Genomic DNA, 20,763 nt, shown 5'->3' on the forward strand with positions numbered 1-20,763 from the left:
TGAGCTGTGAAGTGCTCGAACAGCTGCCTCTTCTCCTGGGAGGCCTCCAGAGGAAATGAGACTCTTAGAAATTAATTCTGTAGGATGCACTCAGCCTGGAACTTCCTCCTTCAGTTTTTTTAATTTGTTTCAAATTCATATTTTGTTGCTATATCAAGGCCTCCAAATTAAAACTTGAAGAGGCAACAATCCAGCTGTTAGCAGGCATTCAATTGCAAAAAGTATAATGCTTGAAGGCAAATTCTGTAGGATCTTTGCAGGGTTCAAGACAATGAAATTGGAAGAGACTGCTTTGAAAGAGTGTGGATGAGAAAAGAGCAAGAGAGCTGACTGGCTCCAAGGGAGTGCCCCACAATCTCCTTAATTGGGTGCAGAACTGCTCTTTCAGTACCCATGCCTCAGAAACAGCTGGGATATATTGACGTTTTGGAAAAAAACTTTTAAGGAGATACATGGGAAAAGATTATAATCTTCCAGTTACACAGTCATCAACACTTGAAGAATTGCAAAAGGAGTTTGTTATGGGAAATGGCCAATGTCAAGGACAGAATTTTTATAAGATGGTTGTCTAATTATTAACATTTAAGTCCAGCACAAGCGTTGCTAACAACGGCAGTAGCCCCATTCTACAAGACCACTTTGCCACCCTACTACCCCATTACTGACTTTGTCCAAGCAGTGTCACAGGCGAGCCCATGTGATACGCCCTTTAGTCTTTACTCTCTAATCATCCAGAGTGGGGGATTTGCCCAGGATGTATTGCAGCTGCTTTCCAGTCCCCAGTGTGTCTTTTCTTCCTATGCCTACTGATTATGGGGTGAGCAAAGAGCTTACAGAATTCAGAACCTTGCTACAACACATAGTCAAGAAGCAGTAGAGAGGTGCTTCCTGACCGAGGAACTGAAATCACTCCCAGATCCTGTCATTTAGACATTGTCATTGTCACTCCCACTCATTTTTTGTTGTGTTTCATCCATTCTAAATTGATATTGCAGCTTCTGGAAGAACAAATATGTCTTTTTTTGCTGGTTTGTTCACCTGCTGTGGGCCAGAGGTGCAGTCAGGTAATAGATAATAATAGGCAAAGCTCTCTCCCTGAATTGTTGGCTCCTAGACTGCTCAGATATATGCCAGAGTTTGTGCTGAGACCAGAGACACTAATTCTAGAGCTTTGGACAGCAGTGATCAGCTCCATGGTGAAACAAAGGATCTCCAAGCAAGAAGAAGCAGTGATAATAAATCAGGCAGATCCTGGCCTGTCTAAAAGAAAAAGAGTTGTGATTGGCACCTGAAATACAAAGATACGGTGTTCAGCTCCACATGGTACAGAGCATCTGGAAACTTTTCTAAGAGGAATTAGTCCCCTGAAATTTATTGCACTGCAATTATGAACAACTAAATAGCCATGTAAATTATTCCCTAAATAAGAGAACTAACCTCTGCTCCAGTGTTTGATTTTCATTCAGTAGAAAACTACTGAATGTAACATAAAAGCACACTTTGGGTTTCTTAGGAGGTACCTCTTTTCACACTGCTTCTCTTTGGCACAGTGTCTTTCAATATGATTTGCAATTTTTCCAGGCCTGTGTTTTTCATAGAAAGTATAAATATTAGATTTAGTTGCACTATCTTTTTCCTCTTTCATGAAGCTTGAAGTACATGTGTTTCATCTATGAATAAATTTTCTCTGAGATGTCAAGGGAAACAGAACATAAATATGAGATATAATTTCACATGCTTTAAAAAGCTTCAGCCCTCTATTTTGTATATCCTGGACTCAGTACAGATTTTGAGAAGCACCTTTTGGAACTCTATCATGTATTTTAAGAATTTGACAAAAGTTCAGCACATTAAAACCAATCTGCACCTTTTTTGTAATAGGTATATAAGTCAGCTTCCTGACCTAATCTGACTGCTGGAAGATGCAAAAATAATAAAGCATGGGTAACGTTCATTTTCCATCATAATAAAAAACTAAAAAGTGCACTTCTGGCAGAGCTACTAGTACATTAGTCCTGTTAAGATTTACAGAAGTATATAATAGCCAATGTCATCTGTTAACACTGAAATTCAAACAAAGCAGCTTAAAATACTGTCATTAGAAGAATACAAATGTAAGCTGTTCATGCTTTTATAGAGGTTTGGTGTGCACTGCAACTCTGTCCAGTCTTTTTATCATCACACATGGTAAGGAATGGAAAGAGCAGTATATTATATGGAAAAGGGGATGAGGGAAAGGAATAGGGAAAGACTGGCTCATCCATGTGTACCCAAAATGATGGGGCAATGGGGCCAGCTACATCCTTTTTTTACCTCCTTCCCCATTCTTGCTCAACCCTAACAGCAACTTCAGTACCTGAGTCATCTTTAAAAATTACATTTATCTGAAGGCTTGCTTTGAGGGCAGCCTGTGAATGAAGCTACGAAATATAAAGGATGTCACATCCCATAAACAGACAACAGTGTACAGACCACATATGGTATGCATATGTTGGAGCATACACATACCCCATCTGTCTACCCAACAATTACAATCCATGGGATTTGTACAAGAAAGCTGGGTTGACTACATCTAGGATGCTCTGGAACAATCCAGATTTTGGGGCAGTTAGTGAGACATGGAAGTAAATATTCTAATATTCCAGCAAACTATGCACTCTGCTCTTTTCACTTATTATTGCTGGAGAGATTTTAAAGGAACAGATGACAAGAGGCTGCTAAATATCCAGTGAAAATCAATAGAGATTTCACTCAGCTTTTGCGCAATCTCCCATGAAAAGTTAATCAGTTCAGTGTTTTTAAACTCATTACAGCACACAATTTTATGAAATTGAACAGTCAAAGATGCTATGGGAAAATTATTACTCTATCAGGTAATTGAATAATATATTCACTGAGAGAGAAAGAGAACAACAATGCCAAAACTGCTGAGCGGTGGAAAGCTCTGTAGAATATAAATACCAAGGAAGAAAGTTTTCAGATACCTCTCCACAAATAACTGGAAGATGATACAGTACAACCTGTATCTCCAAATCTCAAACTAATCTGTTGACTAGACCATACTTCCCTCTGGTATCTGAAATAATTTTGCAAAAAATTCTTACCTGCAAAAACTCTCTGACATTTGAGCCCAAGACGCGTAGAATTGTATCATAACCAGATTCTTGACAAAACACAAAAAACATCTTCCCAAACATTTGAAGAATTTCCCCGGCATTTAGGTCTAGTTAAAACAGGAAAATATGATTCAGTCCAAACGCTGCATTTCATGCACTTTGCTGACTACTTCAGTCTCGTATTCATAAAAAAGAAAGGCAGTACCTAAACTCTACCCACATCCAGTAGGTCAAGAATATGAGAAAAACAAGATTCAGGGTCCACATGGCAAATAATGAGTATTCAATACAGGAATTTCATTAGGATTTACCAATTACCATTATGACTTTGCCACATTGTGCATTTCATGCATATAGAGCATTTTAGATTTTGATACAGATGAGACATCCCTACTTGAAAATAAAGGAACTCAGTTGTTAGTAATGCTCGCCTCAAGGGAGTAATTTCTGGTTTACAATAGCATGAAACCACATCAGCTGCTCCAATTCAACATAACTACTACAGTCATCAGTCTTATGGGTTCTTGGCTAATTACTGATTCAGAACAAATTCATAACGCACTTGGGTCTGCAGATAAAATAATGCTGACAGGCATAATTCTACCTTTTAAATTCCAGACAAGAGCTGCAATGATTGAAAATGAATGGAACCCAAATCAATGGCAGATATGAAATGAGATGTGCCCATGCCACAAACATTTATGTAACTCAGCAAGGATTCATTCACAGGCTGCTCTTGTGGCAGTGGTTGAAACCTGGGTGTGCTGGCAAGGTAGTTACAGCAGTATATTTTTACTTCATGACTGCTTGTAACACCGACTATGCTCTGTGGATGAGGTATATTACTGCAGTTTAAGGTGTACCTATGACTTGGAATACTTTGGAAGCAATAAAAATTACTTCAAGGAACAAAAGGAATAATGTCTTAGATAAAAATATAGAATTCTTTCTTCTGAGATATTTGAAAAATTCTCTTTTTGACCAATACCCTGTTTTCACTTCCTCTGTGCTAAATCCTATTTCTCTCTGCTACACAGATTCTTGTGGAGGTGTTTATCTTTTATGTGATGAATGGGAAAAGAAGATATCCGTATTACTTACTGAGGACCTTGCTTGCAGCTGCAACCAGATCATACGTTTTGGAATCATCATAAATTATTCTGACAAGAAACTGCCCTTCTTCATCCAGCTGTGCCTCCTTCCTAAAAAGAAAACAGAACAAAATCTTTTTGGTTGAGGAAGAAGCACCATATCGATAAACAAATTACATATTGTTTGATACCAGTCTTTTAAATAAAATAAGTTTGTAGGTTCTACCTTTAAGAAGTTAGTTAAGATAGAAAATTGCAACTAAATCTGTTTATTGATCATCTCAGAGTCATTAAGGTACAATACAAATATTTCAGACCACATGTGTTCTGAAAATAGTAATTAGCTGTGAGAAAATAAACACAAATTTTCAGAACAGAACCTGACAAAGAAGTTGCTGAACTAACAAAGAGAGGATTTGCATTTTAAAATAGGGGAATATCCAATAATCCAGCCCAAGATGGGATCTTTAAACACTTTTTAAGCAAGTGTTTTTAGTCCTTCCGATTTTGATTACACTTTATTTACAAAAGGCATGGGATGTTTTTAACAACCATTTGCATATATCTTCAAAGAGGAATCTAAATTTCGGATGTAGGTACCTAATCAAATACCTTTTTTTCAGACTTCTGCACATGCCCAGTAGATGGGGGTGGGGGGTGGGGGTGGGGGGAAGATGCTAGGATTTTGTAAGGCCTTGTTTTCACATTGCACATCAGTTCTTCATGAGTAAAGTGTCACCACTTAGCTAAAGCACAATAAAAAAATACATTCTTCACTAAATAAAACAATTCTCAACCCCAGGTTTAAGACAAGACTCATGTATATGTCACGTGTACATTTACTACTGCTGCTAAGTAAAAAGCAAAACCAAACAACTCCTTTGTTTTTCAGGATCATTCATTATTCTCTTCAGCTTGAACATTGAGTCAGCAGCTTGTCCAAAAGGCAGCACAACTGTAGGCTTTTTTCTTCCTGAGGAAAACAAGTTGAAACCTTGCATTTGACACAAGTCAGTTACTAGGGAGGGCCCACAAGTGTCTTCCTCCTTTTTTACCCCACATGCTTAACACAGGAGCCAAGCCACTGGTGCTGCAGCGGTGGCCAAGTCCCAGCTCCAGACAAGGAGCACTTGCATGGGCAAGTAGACCCCAGGACCCTGAAGGGCCAGCTGCCCTGTGCGGCTGGTCCTGCCGCACATAAAGCATGCCAGTGGATGTGGCCACGACACTGCCCTGTTGCAAGTGCAAGTCACTTCTGTGTTTGCTCCTCATCCCCTGGCACATTCTCCTTCAGCAGAGAGAGGGGGATGTGCAGGAGGCACACTGTGGTCTCTGCTGAAGCCATGCTCTGTTTGTTTAAGTCCTTATCTGGCAAAGGAGCATAGCCTCCTTTCTCAGTATAATTTTTATAATAGCTGCTCACCTTCTGCGGTCTCGCTTACAATGACTCTCTATAGAGACAATGTGCTTTGCAGAAATAGTGACAAAAGAGGAGACATTTGAAGGTACTCATACTATTAATTTATGTGCTTAGAATGTATTTTGGCTCAGCAAAATGAATATGATCATGGCCTCGACAGGATCTTTGCAGGTGGAGGGTCACAGCTACCTCATTAAAAAGAAAAGATACTGTTTCATCTAAACGCAGCTTTATGCTGCAGAACACTTCAGAAAGACAGAAGAAAGGCAAAGAGGTAGGAAAGCCTACAAGAGAATGACTGAATCACAGCTTTGTATGTCACACCAAAAAAAAAAATCAGTACAGGGAGTTATTCTTCAGAAAAAGCCTTAGAATTAGAAAAAGTATCAAAAAGGCAGATGATAAGGTAGTTTTTTATAAAAAATAAGCACTTGTCAAGCAAATCAAGACATTTATCAGCTCAGGACTGGAATAATTATTTTTCTAACATATAAATGAAAGAGAACCATGAGTAAAAAATTATTTACTAGTACCATGGTAATGAAGGGTTTTTACCAGAGTAGGACAGAAATGCTCTTTCAGATCAAGCTCAAATATACAGTTTAACAGCCAATACTTCTAACTGCTCTAAACTTCTAGTGGTCATCAGAAGAATTATAAATGTACAAAAAGTAGACTCTAAATCTACTACGTAAAATCCTGCATCCCCTTTTACATCAAAATCTTTGTCTCCATCATCATAACATGATCAACCATCAATCAAAAAAGTCTTTGACTGAAACTTAGATTCCAATTTTCTAGAGCGGGCATAATTTATTTTAAAAATGAAATAATACAAAATAATAATGCCTGCATAACAATTCAGGCATTTACAGTTGTAGTGGAACTATCCAGCCATACAAACAGAAACATTTTCTGTGTTACTCAAAGGGGAGAAAGGTCTGAGAATTAAGTGCTCTTGTTCATCTTAAAACTGCTAGATGGCAAATGGTACTGCTGATAAGGCCTGATTCCAACCTCATATGGTAGTATTCTATTGACCTAAATGAAATTACTTGTCTTTTAACCCTCTTATTAGTAATCATCAGTCTTTGATAATCTGCTCACTTATCAATGGAAGTCTGGAACCCATTATTTTCTTTTTCCTCTTTATCTTCCTTTAATCATGCTCATCACATTCTTACTGACCAAAAATTATATTACATTGTTTTTAATATTTCAAAAATACATCTACTTTTTAAAATTAATTAATGAAGTCTTGTAACTGCTACTTGAAATACACATTTTTATACTCACTCTATGAATGGGCACAATGAGCTAAAAACAAGCTAAGCAATTTTCCTAAAGTAATATGACAAGGCTACAGGGGAGGTGAGACTAAACATCCTACATATTTCTACATAAAAGGAACATCACTCTCTATTCAATGGCATGAAAAACATTAATAAACTTAATGGGGGTGTTTATTTTCGTACTCCAAAATAGTACTTCTGGTTCTCTTCCCCAGCCATTCTCTGAAAACTTCAGATCAGCCTGCAGGATATCAAGTCTCACTGATTCCTGAAAACAGGTCCCATACCATGTATTCCTTCTTTTCCTAAGTCGGAGGAGAGCTGGAGTTATTAGTGGGAAACTTTGTCTTGAAGCATATTAGGTCAGTCAGGGACAAGAAGGTAGAGTTTACATTTCCTAAGAACTGAACTGAAATTAGTATGAGAAAAGAAAACCATCTTGATTCTTTGATTCTCATTCCACATGGTATGTAACTGGAAGTCAGATACAGTTTGGAGGGAAGTTTGCAAAGGGTGAACAAACTTTCCCACATCTCTGATACACGCTGTGCTTTTAGTCTCTCTGATCTCAGCCAAACCACAAAGGATAACACATCTGGAAAAGCAATGAACATCCTCAAAAATACTGCATACTTGCATAATCCAGTAGACACACATTGTGTGTGAGAATTTTCTCTATTAAAAATTGACCCAGTTTGATGATGCTGTTTTCTCTTTCAAAACTTCTTACATTTCTTTCCACTTGCATTGACTGGAACTTTTCCTGTTTCCTTCTCTGCACCAAGCCATGCTTTCTTTTTTCTTATTTATTTGCCTTTAGTTTACTTTGTCAAGTTTTTCTTCAATACCTCCAGTTTCTCTGAGCCACCACTTTTTAAAATCACCACTGGTTATTTCAATGCCTATTCCATTTAGATTATTTTAGCTGCTTTGTTTTTCTCCAGTCTTCTCTAGATCCTTTGGATCACTCAGCAGCCATCCTCTCTGTAGCCTTAATGATTTATTTCCCATTAAAATAACGTTATTGATAAAGTTATACAAAAAATAGTTCAGTTAGCAATCACATCTGCATTCCTTGGATATAATTGTCTGGGGTGAAACTCACTGCTCTAAGGCTTCACTCTTCCTCAGTAATAGCAGTCTTGCTGGGTGTTCCAGCCATACAGCAAAGGACCCAGTGCTTGTACTGCAGGCTAATACTCCAAAACAAAAAAAAAGTCCTGCCCTTTAGTTATTTTTATTTTAAAAAGACAGAGAAAAATATATTTTTAAAAAATGTAATCCAACAAAAGCTAATCTTATTTTGGGAATTTTTTCTAAAAAAATTGTCAAAGCAAATATTTACTCCTGCAGAGGATTACACTCCTCACTCAAAACAATGTGGGCAAAAATCTCTTTGCTTGTACTACAAATATGGCAAATACCATGACAATGTCTGATCTAAACATGTGTCTAAAGATAAACTGCCTTTTTAAAGCCTGTGCTTGAAAAGTATTAAACTCCAGAACTTTTTTCTTCCTTTCCAGGACAATTCCTTCTCCATACCTCTAAGCCCTGTTGTGCTGGTACATCCCAATTGTTTAGCTGGATGCTGAGCTGAAATATAATTCAGTTAGATACTTGTTTTTCTGGGTTATTTTTCTGCTGATGGATTTCCCTGTCTGCTTCATCACCTGGTCGCAGAAGTTGCTGTGCATACAGAACAGCATGTAGCCAGACCGAGTGGCTGAGGACAAACAAGATAGGAGGTTCAGTGAAGTCTGCCTTTCCCCTGCCTCCAGTGAGCTGGGTCTGCAGCTTCTGAAGCCTTTCTGCCTCCCTCAGTAATCTGACAGCAGTGAGAACTTCCAAAAGTCTTTCTCTCTGAAATATTTGATTAGCCTTAAGACTACATGTGATGGGGAAATGCTACTGTAAGCTTATCCAAAATGGCCAACGCAATGTGAAAACACTCCTATTTTTACAGAGGCACTTGTCCTTCAGCAAGTCTACAAAATTGCAGGTCCTCTAATAAACTTGTTTCAGAGAGCGTAGCATCACAGCTATCAGCACCAGAGAGGCTGACTATGATGTGACCACCAGCAGTCTAGGAAACAGGATGAAGTCATTGAAATGTTCATTCAGGTGAATGGGCAATCCTTAGCTTGTTTCCTCATGGCTGCAGTTTTCTCACCTAATTACCTTACCCTTGCCTGATCTGTCAAAGCTGCCTGCATTGACACTAAGGAACTGGTTCTACAAGAGTGATATGAAGACATATATGACAGTGTTGTGAAAACCATTATAACTAATACTAAAAGTGAGGCTGCTTTGTCAGCTTTGCAGAGCTGCTGTGGTTGGCTGTCCATCAACAGTAATTCCTCCAGTGTGACATAGCTGGTTTTAACTCCATAATCTACCAGTACCACGTATGAAAACAAACCTGCCTGTGTGCAAAAGAGAAGTATGGCTACAAACCTGAGTACATGAACTTTAAAAGAGCAGAAGGCTGCAACTTTTCTCATCTGAACAGCTTCCCTCTCCTGGCTGATGGATGGTTCATGAGCTGAGATTAGAACTGCAATATAACACAGCATCCTTAGATGCAAAGAATTTACATTTGGCTGACCATAACCCATAGCTTTTTATAAAACCGTGGCATTTCCTTTGAAATGTTTTGCTGCAATCTTTATTCCCAGTTTTTGACCAGATAAAATTATGTGAGTAAATTAGCATAGCTCTAATGTTTTCTGCAGACCGCAGTGTTTGATCACAAAGGCATTAAAAGCAATAACATGTTGGTGGCTTTCTTAAGGGCTTGACTGGAAATGAGCCAAAAGCAACAAGCTCTGGCAAATTCCCAAGACCTGGTTAATTCTTTAGTGAAGCAGCAGCACAACAGTAGCAAACTTTAACTTTCATATGGCCTTTCATTCAAAATAACTAAGTCAAACAGAACAGAATTTATAATTAATGTCTCATTTACATTTCTAGAGACAAAAGAAGGGTGTGCTTTGTTCCCTAGTAAGTTTACATTCAAAACTTGAAAAAATTCCAGGATTTTAATGCTTTTGCCCAAACTGACTCCTGTTGTCAGCACATGGGATGTAACATTTCATGGTTCAAAACTTACATCCTATGTTATGCCTGTCCTAACTGCTACAGTCTGGCAGCCCTTTTTATTTACTCTAGACTAATTTTGAATGATTACACAGAGCTATTCAAATTGTGGGAAACATAGATTCCAGTCCAGACTTTTCTAAAATGCCTTTGTTTTCCTCCAGAATGTTTATGTTATCCAGGTTAATGTGAGGAAGTTTACTTGGGAAAAAAGAACCTTAACCATTGCACCATGGAAAATAACACAGCTATAGAGAAGCCATTTTTCACGTATAGATTTGACTTTGAAATCAATGGAAAAATTCCTGTTGAGTAGATCAAAGCAGGATCAAGTCTTAAAGCAGCCTTTCCTCCATTAGTCATGCTAATACCCCCCAAACTGCTGTTGGTCTAGCAGCACAGAATAGCGTTACAGGTGATACTACATGTGTACAATGGGCCCTTTGAAAGTCTTTCCCATTGTGAAACTAGTTTAGTATTTGAAAACACACTACTAATGTTCAAAGGTAATGTTAATAATTCACAGAGATGGATGAAATGTTAAGTGTGGACAAACATTCTGACAAAAAACATTCTTAAAATCAATATAGATCTTGCACTGCAGATTTTTTAACCACAGATTGCACATATTTTTATTTCATACAGAGGAAATATTTTCTCTATTTTGAGGTAGTAAGGATTTCTTTCACCATCTTTAGAGATTTTACAGACAACACAGTTGTCAGGTTGGTCTTTCTTAAATAGCCCATTCTGCACAAAGTGGATTTTAATCTAGTTTTGCAGTCAGATTGTAGTATTTAAAGGGAATTTGAATAAATCATAATCAAGAAGAAGGTTGCTTCTGTCAGAACTTTTTTATTCCTGTGAAGTAGCACTTGCTATCCTGTCTCTGTAGTCAAAGCTGGAATTAAAAAAAATTCTTACAGAAAAAGAACCCTTCCGTTACAGAATTTAGCATGCAGTAAATATTGAGAAAATGTAATGGATACTAACAGGAAAAAAGATGGTACAAGACTGCATGGAACCAGAACTTTGTATCCTGAAGATGCACAGGCTTCTCTGTGATACAACATTATTATTTAGAAGCTGTTGGTGTCACTTTAACAGATCACCTAGTGTCCCAAAAGCACAACTGGATCTCTTCCTATCTAAACTCCAGTCTGAAGTGCATGCCCTGGGTGTGTAACCTTGAACACACCACAACAACAGCTAGTTCCATGACCACCTCCAGGACTTCTTCCATGATAGGTATTGTTTCTGTTGGGACTTTTGCCACCATTGTGCTTAACTATTCTTGGTGTACCAAGGATGGAAAAAGTGCTCATTAAACTGAAGAGACCAGTCAAAACAATCTTAATGACAAAATAACACTACTGCACTTAGAAACCCAGCATGGTTTTGATCTCGCTGATAGGGGCATGTCAAGTTTAATTCTGTTCCAAGAGTAACACTATTAAACAGAATTACATGTGTCAGAACTAAAGATGGTATCAGTAAAACCAGAATCATCATCTTCACATCTCTTTTACATTAAAATGGCAAACTCACTGCTCATTATATTACTTCACAGATGGTTTGTGTTTTCAAAATGCTTTGTGTCTTTTTTTCATGTATTTCACAAAGATGCTTTGCTAAAAATTATTAAAAATATTGAACCACTTTTTTCACTCCTCCCAAAAGGAAAAAAAGAAAATAGACTCATACATATTGTGGATGGTCCAGAGATATTTTAAAACACCCAGCTGGGAAAAACATAAATTATATTAAGTTACAAGATTAAATAAAAATGGGAATCTGTCCAGGAAAATGACATTCTGGGTAAAGTAAATAGGTGTATTTATAGAATTCAGAGTTCTGAGCTATTTCCCAGTTTTACAGGCTGGATATGAGAGTGTTTAATGTAGGTTTTCAAAACAAGATAATCCTAGAAGATACAGTTAACAAATGCACAAGTTCTTTGCTACTACTCCAAATACTAAAAATATTATTAAAAATATAAAGCTGGTATTATTTTGCTTCCTTTTACATAAGTGGACTAAAAGGAACGGTATTTACAAAATACTCTTTTAAGCATTTCATTTATAAGAGCAATATGTTTATAACACACGGTATCCTGACAGGTCTAAAAACACTTCCCAGTTCTGGGAAAACTGCAAAGTACCTGAGAGATACTGCAAGAACACTCACACTATGTTTCACAACATGCCACTATTTCCTTTTAGCCAAGTCTTTCCCAGATGAATTAAGGAATTTGGCATCCACACAGTTTAAACTCCTGAACTCCAAGCAGGTCCTTCCACTGTGAGGAACTGAAGGAGCAGGAAGTATAGTGTACTGACCCTACAAATCTTGTGAATATTAACCTCCAGAACTATGAAGAATCATCTATTCAGTATTAGTTTTAAGAAAACTTAAAAAAAATATTGCTTAGACCTTTGGAATAGTATGAAATAAGGACTTAGAAATATAAACAACAATAAATGTTCCTACTTAATGCCACTTTCTGGATAAACACTCGTTAATGTTAAGAGGTATATGGATTTAAAAAATTAATCTATTGTCCTTTCACAACTAATGGCTTTCCAAAGTCTCTTTCTGACATCTATTTATAAGTATTCTGTATTTTTTTAAAAACTGTTATGAGATTGATTGAATAGAACACTCCATCTTCAGCACTGGGTAAACCCACATGGTGCTAAGAAGGCAGTGAAAATTAAATTTTCATGTTTTTTCACAGACCAATGCAATTAGTTATAACTGAGTCCTACATGACCCAAAATAAGTATGGACTTCCAAACTAAAACTCTAGTGAATAGTCTATTTTTTCATCAGTCTTAGTGGTGAGAAGACAATTAAGATAATTAAGACAGAATGTCTGCAACATTTTTGAGCATGAAAGAATAGCAACTTTAGGTAAACTGTAAAGCAAGCATTCTTTATAATAAATTAGTTGTGGGCTGGGAAAGGGACATACTGAGCAAGCTCACAGCAGTTCAACAAAGCAGGAGAGATGATCCTCACGGGCCTGATGACCACCACTACAATATACAGCTATACATGTCTATGTGGTAAAACCCATAACCCACTTGTTAGCCACCCAGACTTTTTGTACAGTTCCTGGCAAGAGAAGTACCTAAGGAATAGGAAAGCCAGCAATTTGATAGGAGAAATCCCAAAGGCGTTAACAGGATCAAAAAAATTGAAGTCCTAGGCACATCCAAACCTACACTTACATGTTGAAAAAGAGTTTGGCACCAAGGTTCTCTTCCGAATCAGCCCTTGTTGAGAAATACCACAAATAACTGGAAGACTTTTCAGTCACTTCAACTACACATGATAACTAACTGAAATGCCACACCTCACATTTTGTACAGATCTTTGACTCTTACCTCTGGTTTAGTTTGCATTTTTATTGCCCAGGCCACGTTGTGGTTATGTAGACATAACATGCACACACACACACAAACACATATACATACACATAAATATTTATATGCATATGTATCTACATATACAAATATAGTTTCTCCAAAAACTTTACATTCTAAGCTGATGATTATCCATCTTGTCTCCTAGCAGAAGTGACACCAATAACACTGTAGACAGATTGGTATAGACTATGGTACTGTTTTACATGCTTTTTAAAAAGGGTTGCCCCATATATAGAAACTACAGTCAGCTGAAAACTTAGAAAACATGACATTTTCCAGAATGATTATGAAGAAATAAAATGAGTGTCTCATAAAGAGCCATAAGAATTTTTTTTTCTTGTTTTGCAAAAGCAGGAAAGATAGACTCAGGTACCACTCATAGCAACATTAGTGAAGTTTGCTGCAAGCCGCATCTCCCTGCCTCTCCCTGAGCCTGCATGACACAGCCTAGCAGTCACACCCGTGAGCCCACAGAACCTGTTCCTTTTCCTCCAGGGTACCAGTTCTTTCAGTACTGAGGCTAGATCATACTCATTTAATGCACAACTATTCCATATTTTATTTTATCCCATTCATTGATTTATAACCTCAGGCTTGATTTACAGCATAGTCTTCAAATCCAGCTCTGAAGATAGAATTATTCCTTTCTAACAAGCCTTCCTGTGGAATTGATCCCTATACTATTTGCATGCACAAGCATTAATTAGCTCTCCAACAAGCTCGTGAGGCCAATTATATCATCTCCATTTTAAATGGCCAAGACTACCACGGCTCAAAAAAGTTTCATTAATTTTGGGTGCCCAGTTTGAGACAGGTGGACCTGTTTTTTCGAGGTACTCAGCACTTTTTATGCTCAAAACACAGCTTTCATGGACTTCACATGACACCAGCATCAGACCTACAAGTTACCTGAACTCCAACACCTCCTAAGAGCTTACTGTTGCAATTTGTAACAACAGCCTTCCATTACAGCTTTTGTGCATATTTTTCTAGGTTTCCGAAAAGGCAAATGATACTATGTATAAATTATTATTACATCTAAACATTGTGCTAAGCAACAGTAATAAGGCAAAACCTTGATTTTTACAGGATTTGTCAACAAATGTAAATTCTGGTTTGCCATATTAGTAAGCAGAAAAAAACATCTGTGACAAGGTGACATACTGAACTCAGTATACAGACACAGTAAGTCAAGCTAGTGCCTTTATTCTGCAGCTACAAAAGTTTTTTTATTTTTTGCTTTGTTAAAGAAGCATAAAAATGGACAGTTTTTGCTATGTGAGAAATTCCCAGGAAACAATGCAAGTTTGAAAAAAATCCAATTCTGCCCTCTGTAAAAAAACGTGCAATATATTCTTAAAGGCAGAGATGAGTAGATTTTCTATTACATTATTTGATTTTATATTATTTACTATTTTGGAATATAACTGCAAATAAAATTAATCAGAATATCACATCCTGTCAATGAGTTCCTAAGTATCTATATTCTAGTGAAAGTCAGTGGAGGACATTTTTAAATGCATAAATAAATAAAAGCATCTACCTCTCCTGACTTAACTAGCCAACCTGCAACAACACCTATGTACCTAACTGCTAGGAATACCTTTGAAAATTTACCCAGTAAACATGTATTCTTAAATCACCTGTATTTTACGGCAAAAGCAACACTGAGTAACTAAAGTCTGACCTATGTCAACCTTTACCAATATGATGCAGAATTTTCTAAGTCTGCTTACTTTTCTAAAGGCAAATGATAGCCCTGCAGTTTATTTCACTCCCCAGTATTGTACAGTTTTCTACCACTTCAGTTGAACCCAGACTGAGACTGAGGAGAGAAGCTTTCCACTTACATTACACCAGGATACTTCCTCAACCCTGTGTTTCACCATTTTAACCACAAAAGGACAGTTACAGAAAACAAGTTCTGAAGACTTAACTAGCCTGGAACCTTGGTAGATGATAACATGTGAAATCTGGGGGAGAACAACAAAAATTTCCTTCCTCACAGGAAAACTGATTGACTTTCTGCTCCTCCTTTGTGTGCACTTTCAGACCATTGGGTCCACGTAAAGTTTGTGCCACCTAGCAGGCTCCCCAGACCTCGAGTCTTGGCATTTAAGAGCATATGTGGACAGCACATACCAGCCTAACCCACAAAAAGAGGACAAAAAAGGGCAAAGGCAGGATGATGCCTTAATTCTACATCAAGCATGGAGCACCAGAAAAATAAGACTCTTACTTGCTTTCTGCATCCCACGCTAAGGTACAGCCAGCAAAGGATACATGGCTCCTGAGGCTCAAAATGCCTATTTTCCTACTGTGCAAGCTTCAACACAGATATTATTTTCTAGAATCAATTAAAAAGTGGTTTGACCTCTAGGTAGTTAGTTTTTGCAAACACAGAGTTTCCAACTTCTGTTTTAGTTTTTCCATGCTCATCAGGCTACACATGTTTTTGTGGGTACTTCTACCACAGAAACAGAAGAAAGATGAAGACTGCAGTTGACTGGTTGTGCCATTTCATTTCCCAAAACCGTATCTTTCATGTACCTCTGTGGGAAAAATACTAATTTATTCTACAGTCTTGTGATGAAGCATTTTAATGCATTTCTTAATAAGATATTTGAGTTCTCCTTCCTTTTCTTGGTAATATATTTGAAAGTGTCACAGTCTGAGCATCTAACCTGGCCTAAATTCAGATTTAAGAGCCCGTGGGAAAACCCTGTATTCATTTAGTCAAACACAGAGGGATACTGTTGGGAAACACAGGATAAATGACTATTACATACTCCCTGCTGACAACATTGCTCTAGCTCCCACATATTGTCCTGGAGCTGTTTCAAGAAGACATCCCTGTTAATGCTTGTTACACAATTAAACCTTTAGAGCTGCTGAACGGAGTGCACAGAATTTCACATATATTGGCTGTTCATTCAGCTCAGCCAGATGTGACACCAGTTGTAGAATAGCTCAGATTTTATCATGATAGAAGCCCCTTTCAAAAACATGTAACCACACACCTGTTTAAATATGTCCACCACAAAAACAGACCAGCAAAGACAGAGCTTCATATGCCTTGGATTTTTTTTTTTTTTTTTAATGTGAGTAATCTCTCTGTTTTGTTTTGGACAGGTACATAGACAGTAATTCCACACACACTACTTACTATCATGCTCACACACTACCATATCATCCAGCAGTACAAATTTGGCCTTGATCAGACATGAGCACACAACTGCATGTATGTGAGAATGGTCAGGCCTGACAATTTTTAGTTTATGTTAGCTAGTGTTTATGTTGGCTGCAGAGGAATTGAAGATATCTAATGCCAAAGGAATCTTGAGAACCATCTTTTCAAGCCATTGCAATTGTGGCCACAAAATCTAAAATCGTCCTCTAGATGTAACAATGACAAAATAAGGGATTTGAGAGAGGTTTTCTCTTAAGCAGGGAAGGGACAAATCAAAAGTGTCTTCTCAGCAAAAATGTGGTTAACAGCTCTAAGTAACAATTTACTTACTAATAACTCTTTGCAGAGCTAGTGAAGTGCTGATCAAATAAGCACGTCTCCATGTATTCCAGGTCATAAGTCTCCCCTTTCAAGGACCAAAGGAGTAAACTACAATGAGAAGTGTACATGCAGCTTACAACTGCCAGTAAGCAAAAGAAATTATTATGCTGAATCATCTTCACTTTCCACTAAGAAAAATCTGCTACTGCAGGACTCTCCCAAGTGGCTCTCACTCCTCCTCTCCCATCCAGCTTTGCTAAATCCCTCTAACTCTTCTAGGGCTTCATCACAAAAAACTGTCCACAAGCCCAAATTCTCAATTCTATGAGTGGTAGCCAGAGAAAAACTATGGAGAAACAAATTTTTGAGACATTGCGGTTGTGAAAATGAATAAAGGCTCCATAAATCATGACTACCTTTCATTGCTCATATGACAGCTTTCTTCACCTTATTTGGAATTCAACCTATTTGGGATCAACAATGTTGGTTCAGAAATACATGGGTTTGAATTGTTTTGGGTTTTAAGCATTTTAATTCTAGTTCTTTAGCAAAACCAAGCCATATTTCCATTGAGCTGACAAAACTGATATTCAGTAAAATTTCAGAGTATATACTGTAATTTTTCCATGAGCTTAGTCCCTCATTGTAAAGGTTGCCTGATCTGTAAAAAAAAGTCCGTTGTTTATAGTTATGCTCTGTCTTAAAAGTCAATGAAAAAAACATGGAGTCTAACTTTCCCAAGAATTCTACACTGGGACATTTAAAAACAAAATCAGTATGTATCTTTTTCAGATAGATCATGGTTTCACAAGAATGTTGGAAAATTAATTAAATAGCAGAAACGGAGACTTGAAATCCTCAATCTCACTCAGTTAACAGTAAGCGATGGCAACGAAAACACCGCTCTCATAAGAGCATCAAATTCAACTACTTGGTCTCCCAAATTCTATATTTAAGAACTTCATTCAATGTCACTTTTGACCAAAGAAGTTCCAGTAGACAAGAGTTTTCATGCTTCCTTTCAATTCAGTATTTAACTCTTCTGAATGTACTTGTTTGAAGAATGACCTGTTTTCATTACTTCAGTTTATTCAGTTCTATGTTTTCTTTTCACTTCTATCAATATTAAGTAAAAATTCACCCACTGGCACTTGAGAATCACTCAGCAATCACAACCCACCACTCTGCAATGCTGATTCACAGCTTCTGCAGTGACTGCAGGGAGAACAAAATAGCAGTATGCGATCAGTTCAACATTAAAAAAGAAAAAAAAAAAGCTTAGATGCCAAATTTTGTACTGAACTACCCAGAGGCCTTTCTGCTTCACAGAAATGCTTAAGTTGTTGCAAATTCAACCACACTAACAGTGCAAAGTTCCTCTCATTTTTTTTAAACAGCCAAAGACTGTTGACTTCAACAATTACTCCTCCAACTCAATCATCAGCAATTCAACTGATTCAACCCAGCATGCCACAACACTGGTCTGCATCTTCCCACTGTTTCCTAAATGATTAAGAGTTCTAACAAAGCCTTTGCAAGAAGTCTGTATTTGCTTACATAAGGTAAAACATCTAACCTCTTCCACAACATCTCTGTAAGTGCACCACAGGAACTTAAAGTACCTAAACCAACAAATATTTAGTGGCTATTGGTTGACCCTGTGCCATCCCCTAAACCAGCACCACTATAATCTGTTCCAGTTAGGTATATAGGGGTTTGTTTGCTGGTTTCTAAACTCTAGGATACACTACTTTCTAAGATAAATCCTGCTGAATAAATACTCTGTTGCAAACACCTTTTGCATAAGGAGCTATGGCAGCTGTTGCATATATGCTGTTTCTTTTTTGCAGATCATGTACCATTCTTCTGTTTGGGTGGTGGTGTGGTACAGTTTCCTTCCAGAAAGCCATCTTCCCTGTGAGTTAATAGCAGAGCCTAGCTGTTGGGCTGCTACACAATAGAAATGTTTCTCAGCTGAAACAGAAACAGGATGTAGCAGGTCCCTGAATTTTCACAGCTGACCTTAGCAAAGTGTTTCGTATCTTTCCATTAAAATTTGTCCAAAACGTTAAGTGACTAATACTCCTCATAGGCTTTAGTTATCTTCAGTATTCTATAAGATGTGTGTAAAATCTTAAGAGATAGGATGCATCAGGAACTATGACCCAGTTCTGGCAGTCTGCAGCATGATCTTGTACTAGAAGATGAGACTTTGTATCTTCTCAGATGGATTAATCTTAAACACAAATTCTGTTCAGTGGGTAATCTGGACAAAAGTGGACCATAATACTCAAAGGCATCTTGGCAAGGGATGGCATGCCAGGAAAGTGTGAACATTCTTTCTTAAATTTTATACATATTTTACTATAATTTTCATAGAAAATGATGTATCACTATTTTTTTATTGTCTCTTAACTTACATGTATTGTATAAAACCAGTATCAAACCATAAGAATCCGAACTAGATCAGTGCGTTTAGATAAGGTATGTAAGAAAAATAAACTTTTATAGCTCACTTAACTTACAACACAAAACTGTGTGGCATTCGCTGAAGATTCATCTATGCAATCTATAGAACTGCATTTGCAAAGAGTGTTATAGATGTCAGGGATCATTCGAACAGTGAATGTCTGCTGAACCAGAACTGTGGGCCCTCCATCTTTGGTGATTTTAAAGACTCAGCTAGACAAAAGTCACAGCTGAGCCCTGATCTAGTGCTGGTAACAGTCCTGGCTGGAACAGAGACTGGCCTAGATGACTTCCAGGGGTCCCTTCAAACCAACATTTCTATGATTCTCTGATTTCGTGGTACTGTACAAGATTACGACATACTTAATGAATGGATTAATGAAAAAAAGTGTCATGGTCACAAAAATCTCACAGTCAAGAGCAGGCCCTTAACTCCAAAAATTGTATTAGGACAATGGCAAGACAGCTACGCTGGCATATTAAAATTGGCCCAAAATAAATGGGAGAGAGGAGTGCAGAAGAAGGTGTCCAGTTGAAAGAAGACCACTTTCTCCAAGTTGGATAATCTGCTCCTCCCTTAAAACCTACAATATCAAAAGATATTAAACCCTTTCGTCTAACTACATAGCTACCTGAAGCCTTACAAAGTAAGTTCACAGCTCTGTAAGCACTTACGTCTTTTTAAAAATATTTCTTGTAGTTTACCCAAGTATCAATGGTAAATAGAATTTTGTTTGCACTACCCATTTCAAACTTTTTGTGCAGTCCCATAATTCATCAAAAGTTTAAAGTGAAGACAGTCATCTCCTTGGAAGAATGCTATACTGCCAGACAAACAAGGGTTGGACACAAGAAATCAGGTTCAAGAAAAGAAAGCAAAAAAACATTCTTATACGTATTTTTCTATAGCAGTGACTTCTTTTAATTTCAAGCTGAGCACATTACCAGAATCTCACACTAGTTTTAGATAGAGTTTACTAGCTAAAAACTGTATTTCAGTTCCTTCAGGAGCGCAAAGAGATCTAACTGTTGCATGGTTCACCTGCTGGTCTGAGTCAAGGAAGGGCTTCCGTGGTTTCTGGGACGTTTTGCCCGCACATTGTTTCTGCCATATACTTTGTGTAATCGAGGGAACCACAGGGATCAATGCCACCACTGCGGCTCCCGGAGATCGGTAAAGATGGAACAAGACGGGTCTCTGTGGCGTTAAGAAAGGCCCCGAGCGGGACGAAAGGCGGCAAGAACCGGGATGGTCTCGGCACGGCTGGGGACCGCTGCCAGGCAACAGACGTTTATACAGCCCTGCCGGTAACGGAGAGCCGCGCGGGGCGGCA

The 20,763-nt window shown here is 37.8% G+C and overlaps 1 protein-coding gene across 2 annotated transcripts in view; it reads right to left on the bottom strand.

Annotated features, from left to right (window-relative positions):
- Positions 1-20,763, bottom strand: part of GUCY1B3 (guanylate cyclase 1, soluble, beta 3) — a 44,199-nt gene that overhangs the window by 23,202 nt on the left and 234 nt on the right. For both annotated transcript variants that reach the window (XM_010586103.1, XM_010586102.1), the window contains exons 2-3: positions 4,218-4,318; positions 3,105-3,223 (exon numbers count right to left, since the gene is read on the bottom strand). In XM_010586103.1, coding sequence (XP_010584405.1) covers positions 3,105-3,197 — 93 coding nt within the window. In that variant the 5' untranslated portion in view covers positions 3,198-3,223; positions 4,218-4,318. The remainder of the gene's footprint in view (positions 1-3,104; positions 3,224-4,217; positions 4,319-20,763) is intronic.

The sequence above is a fragment of the Haliaeetus leucocephalus genome, unplaced genomic scaffold, assembly GCF_000737465.1.
Source record: "Haliaeetus leucocephalus isolate CR32 unplaced genomic scaffold, Haliaeetus_leucocephalus-4.0 Scaffold140, whole genome shotgun sequence".
In the NCBI taxonomy this organism is placed as follows: Eukaryota; Metazoa; Chordata; class Aves; order Accipitriformes; family Accipitridae; genus Haliaeetus; species Haliaeetus leucocephalus.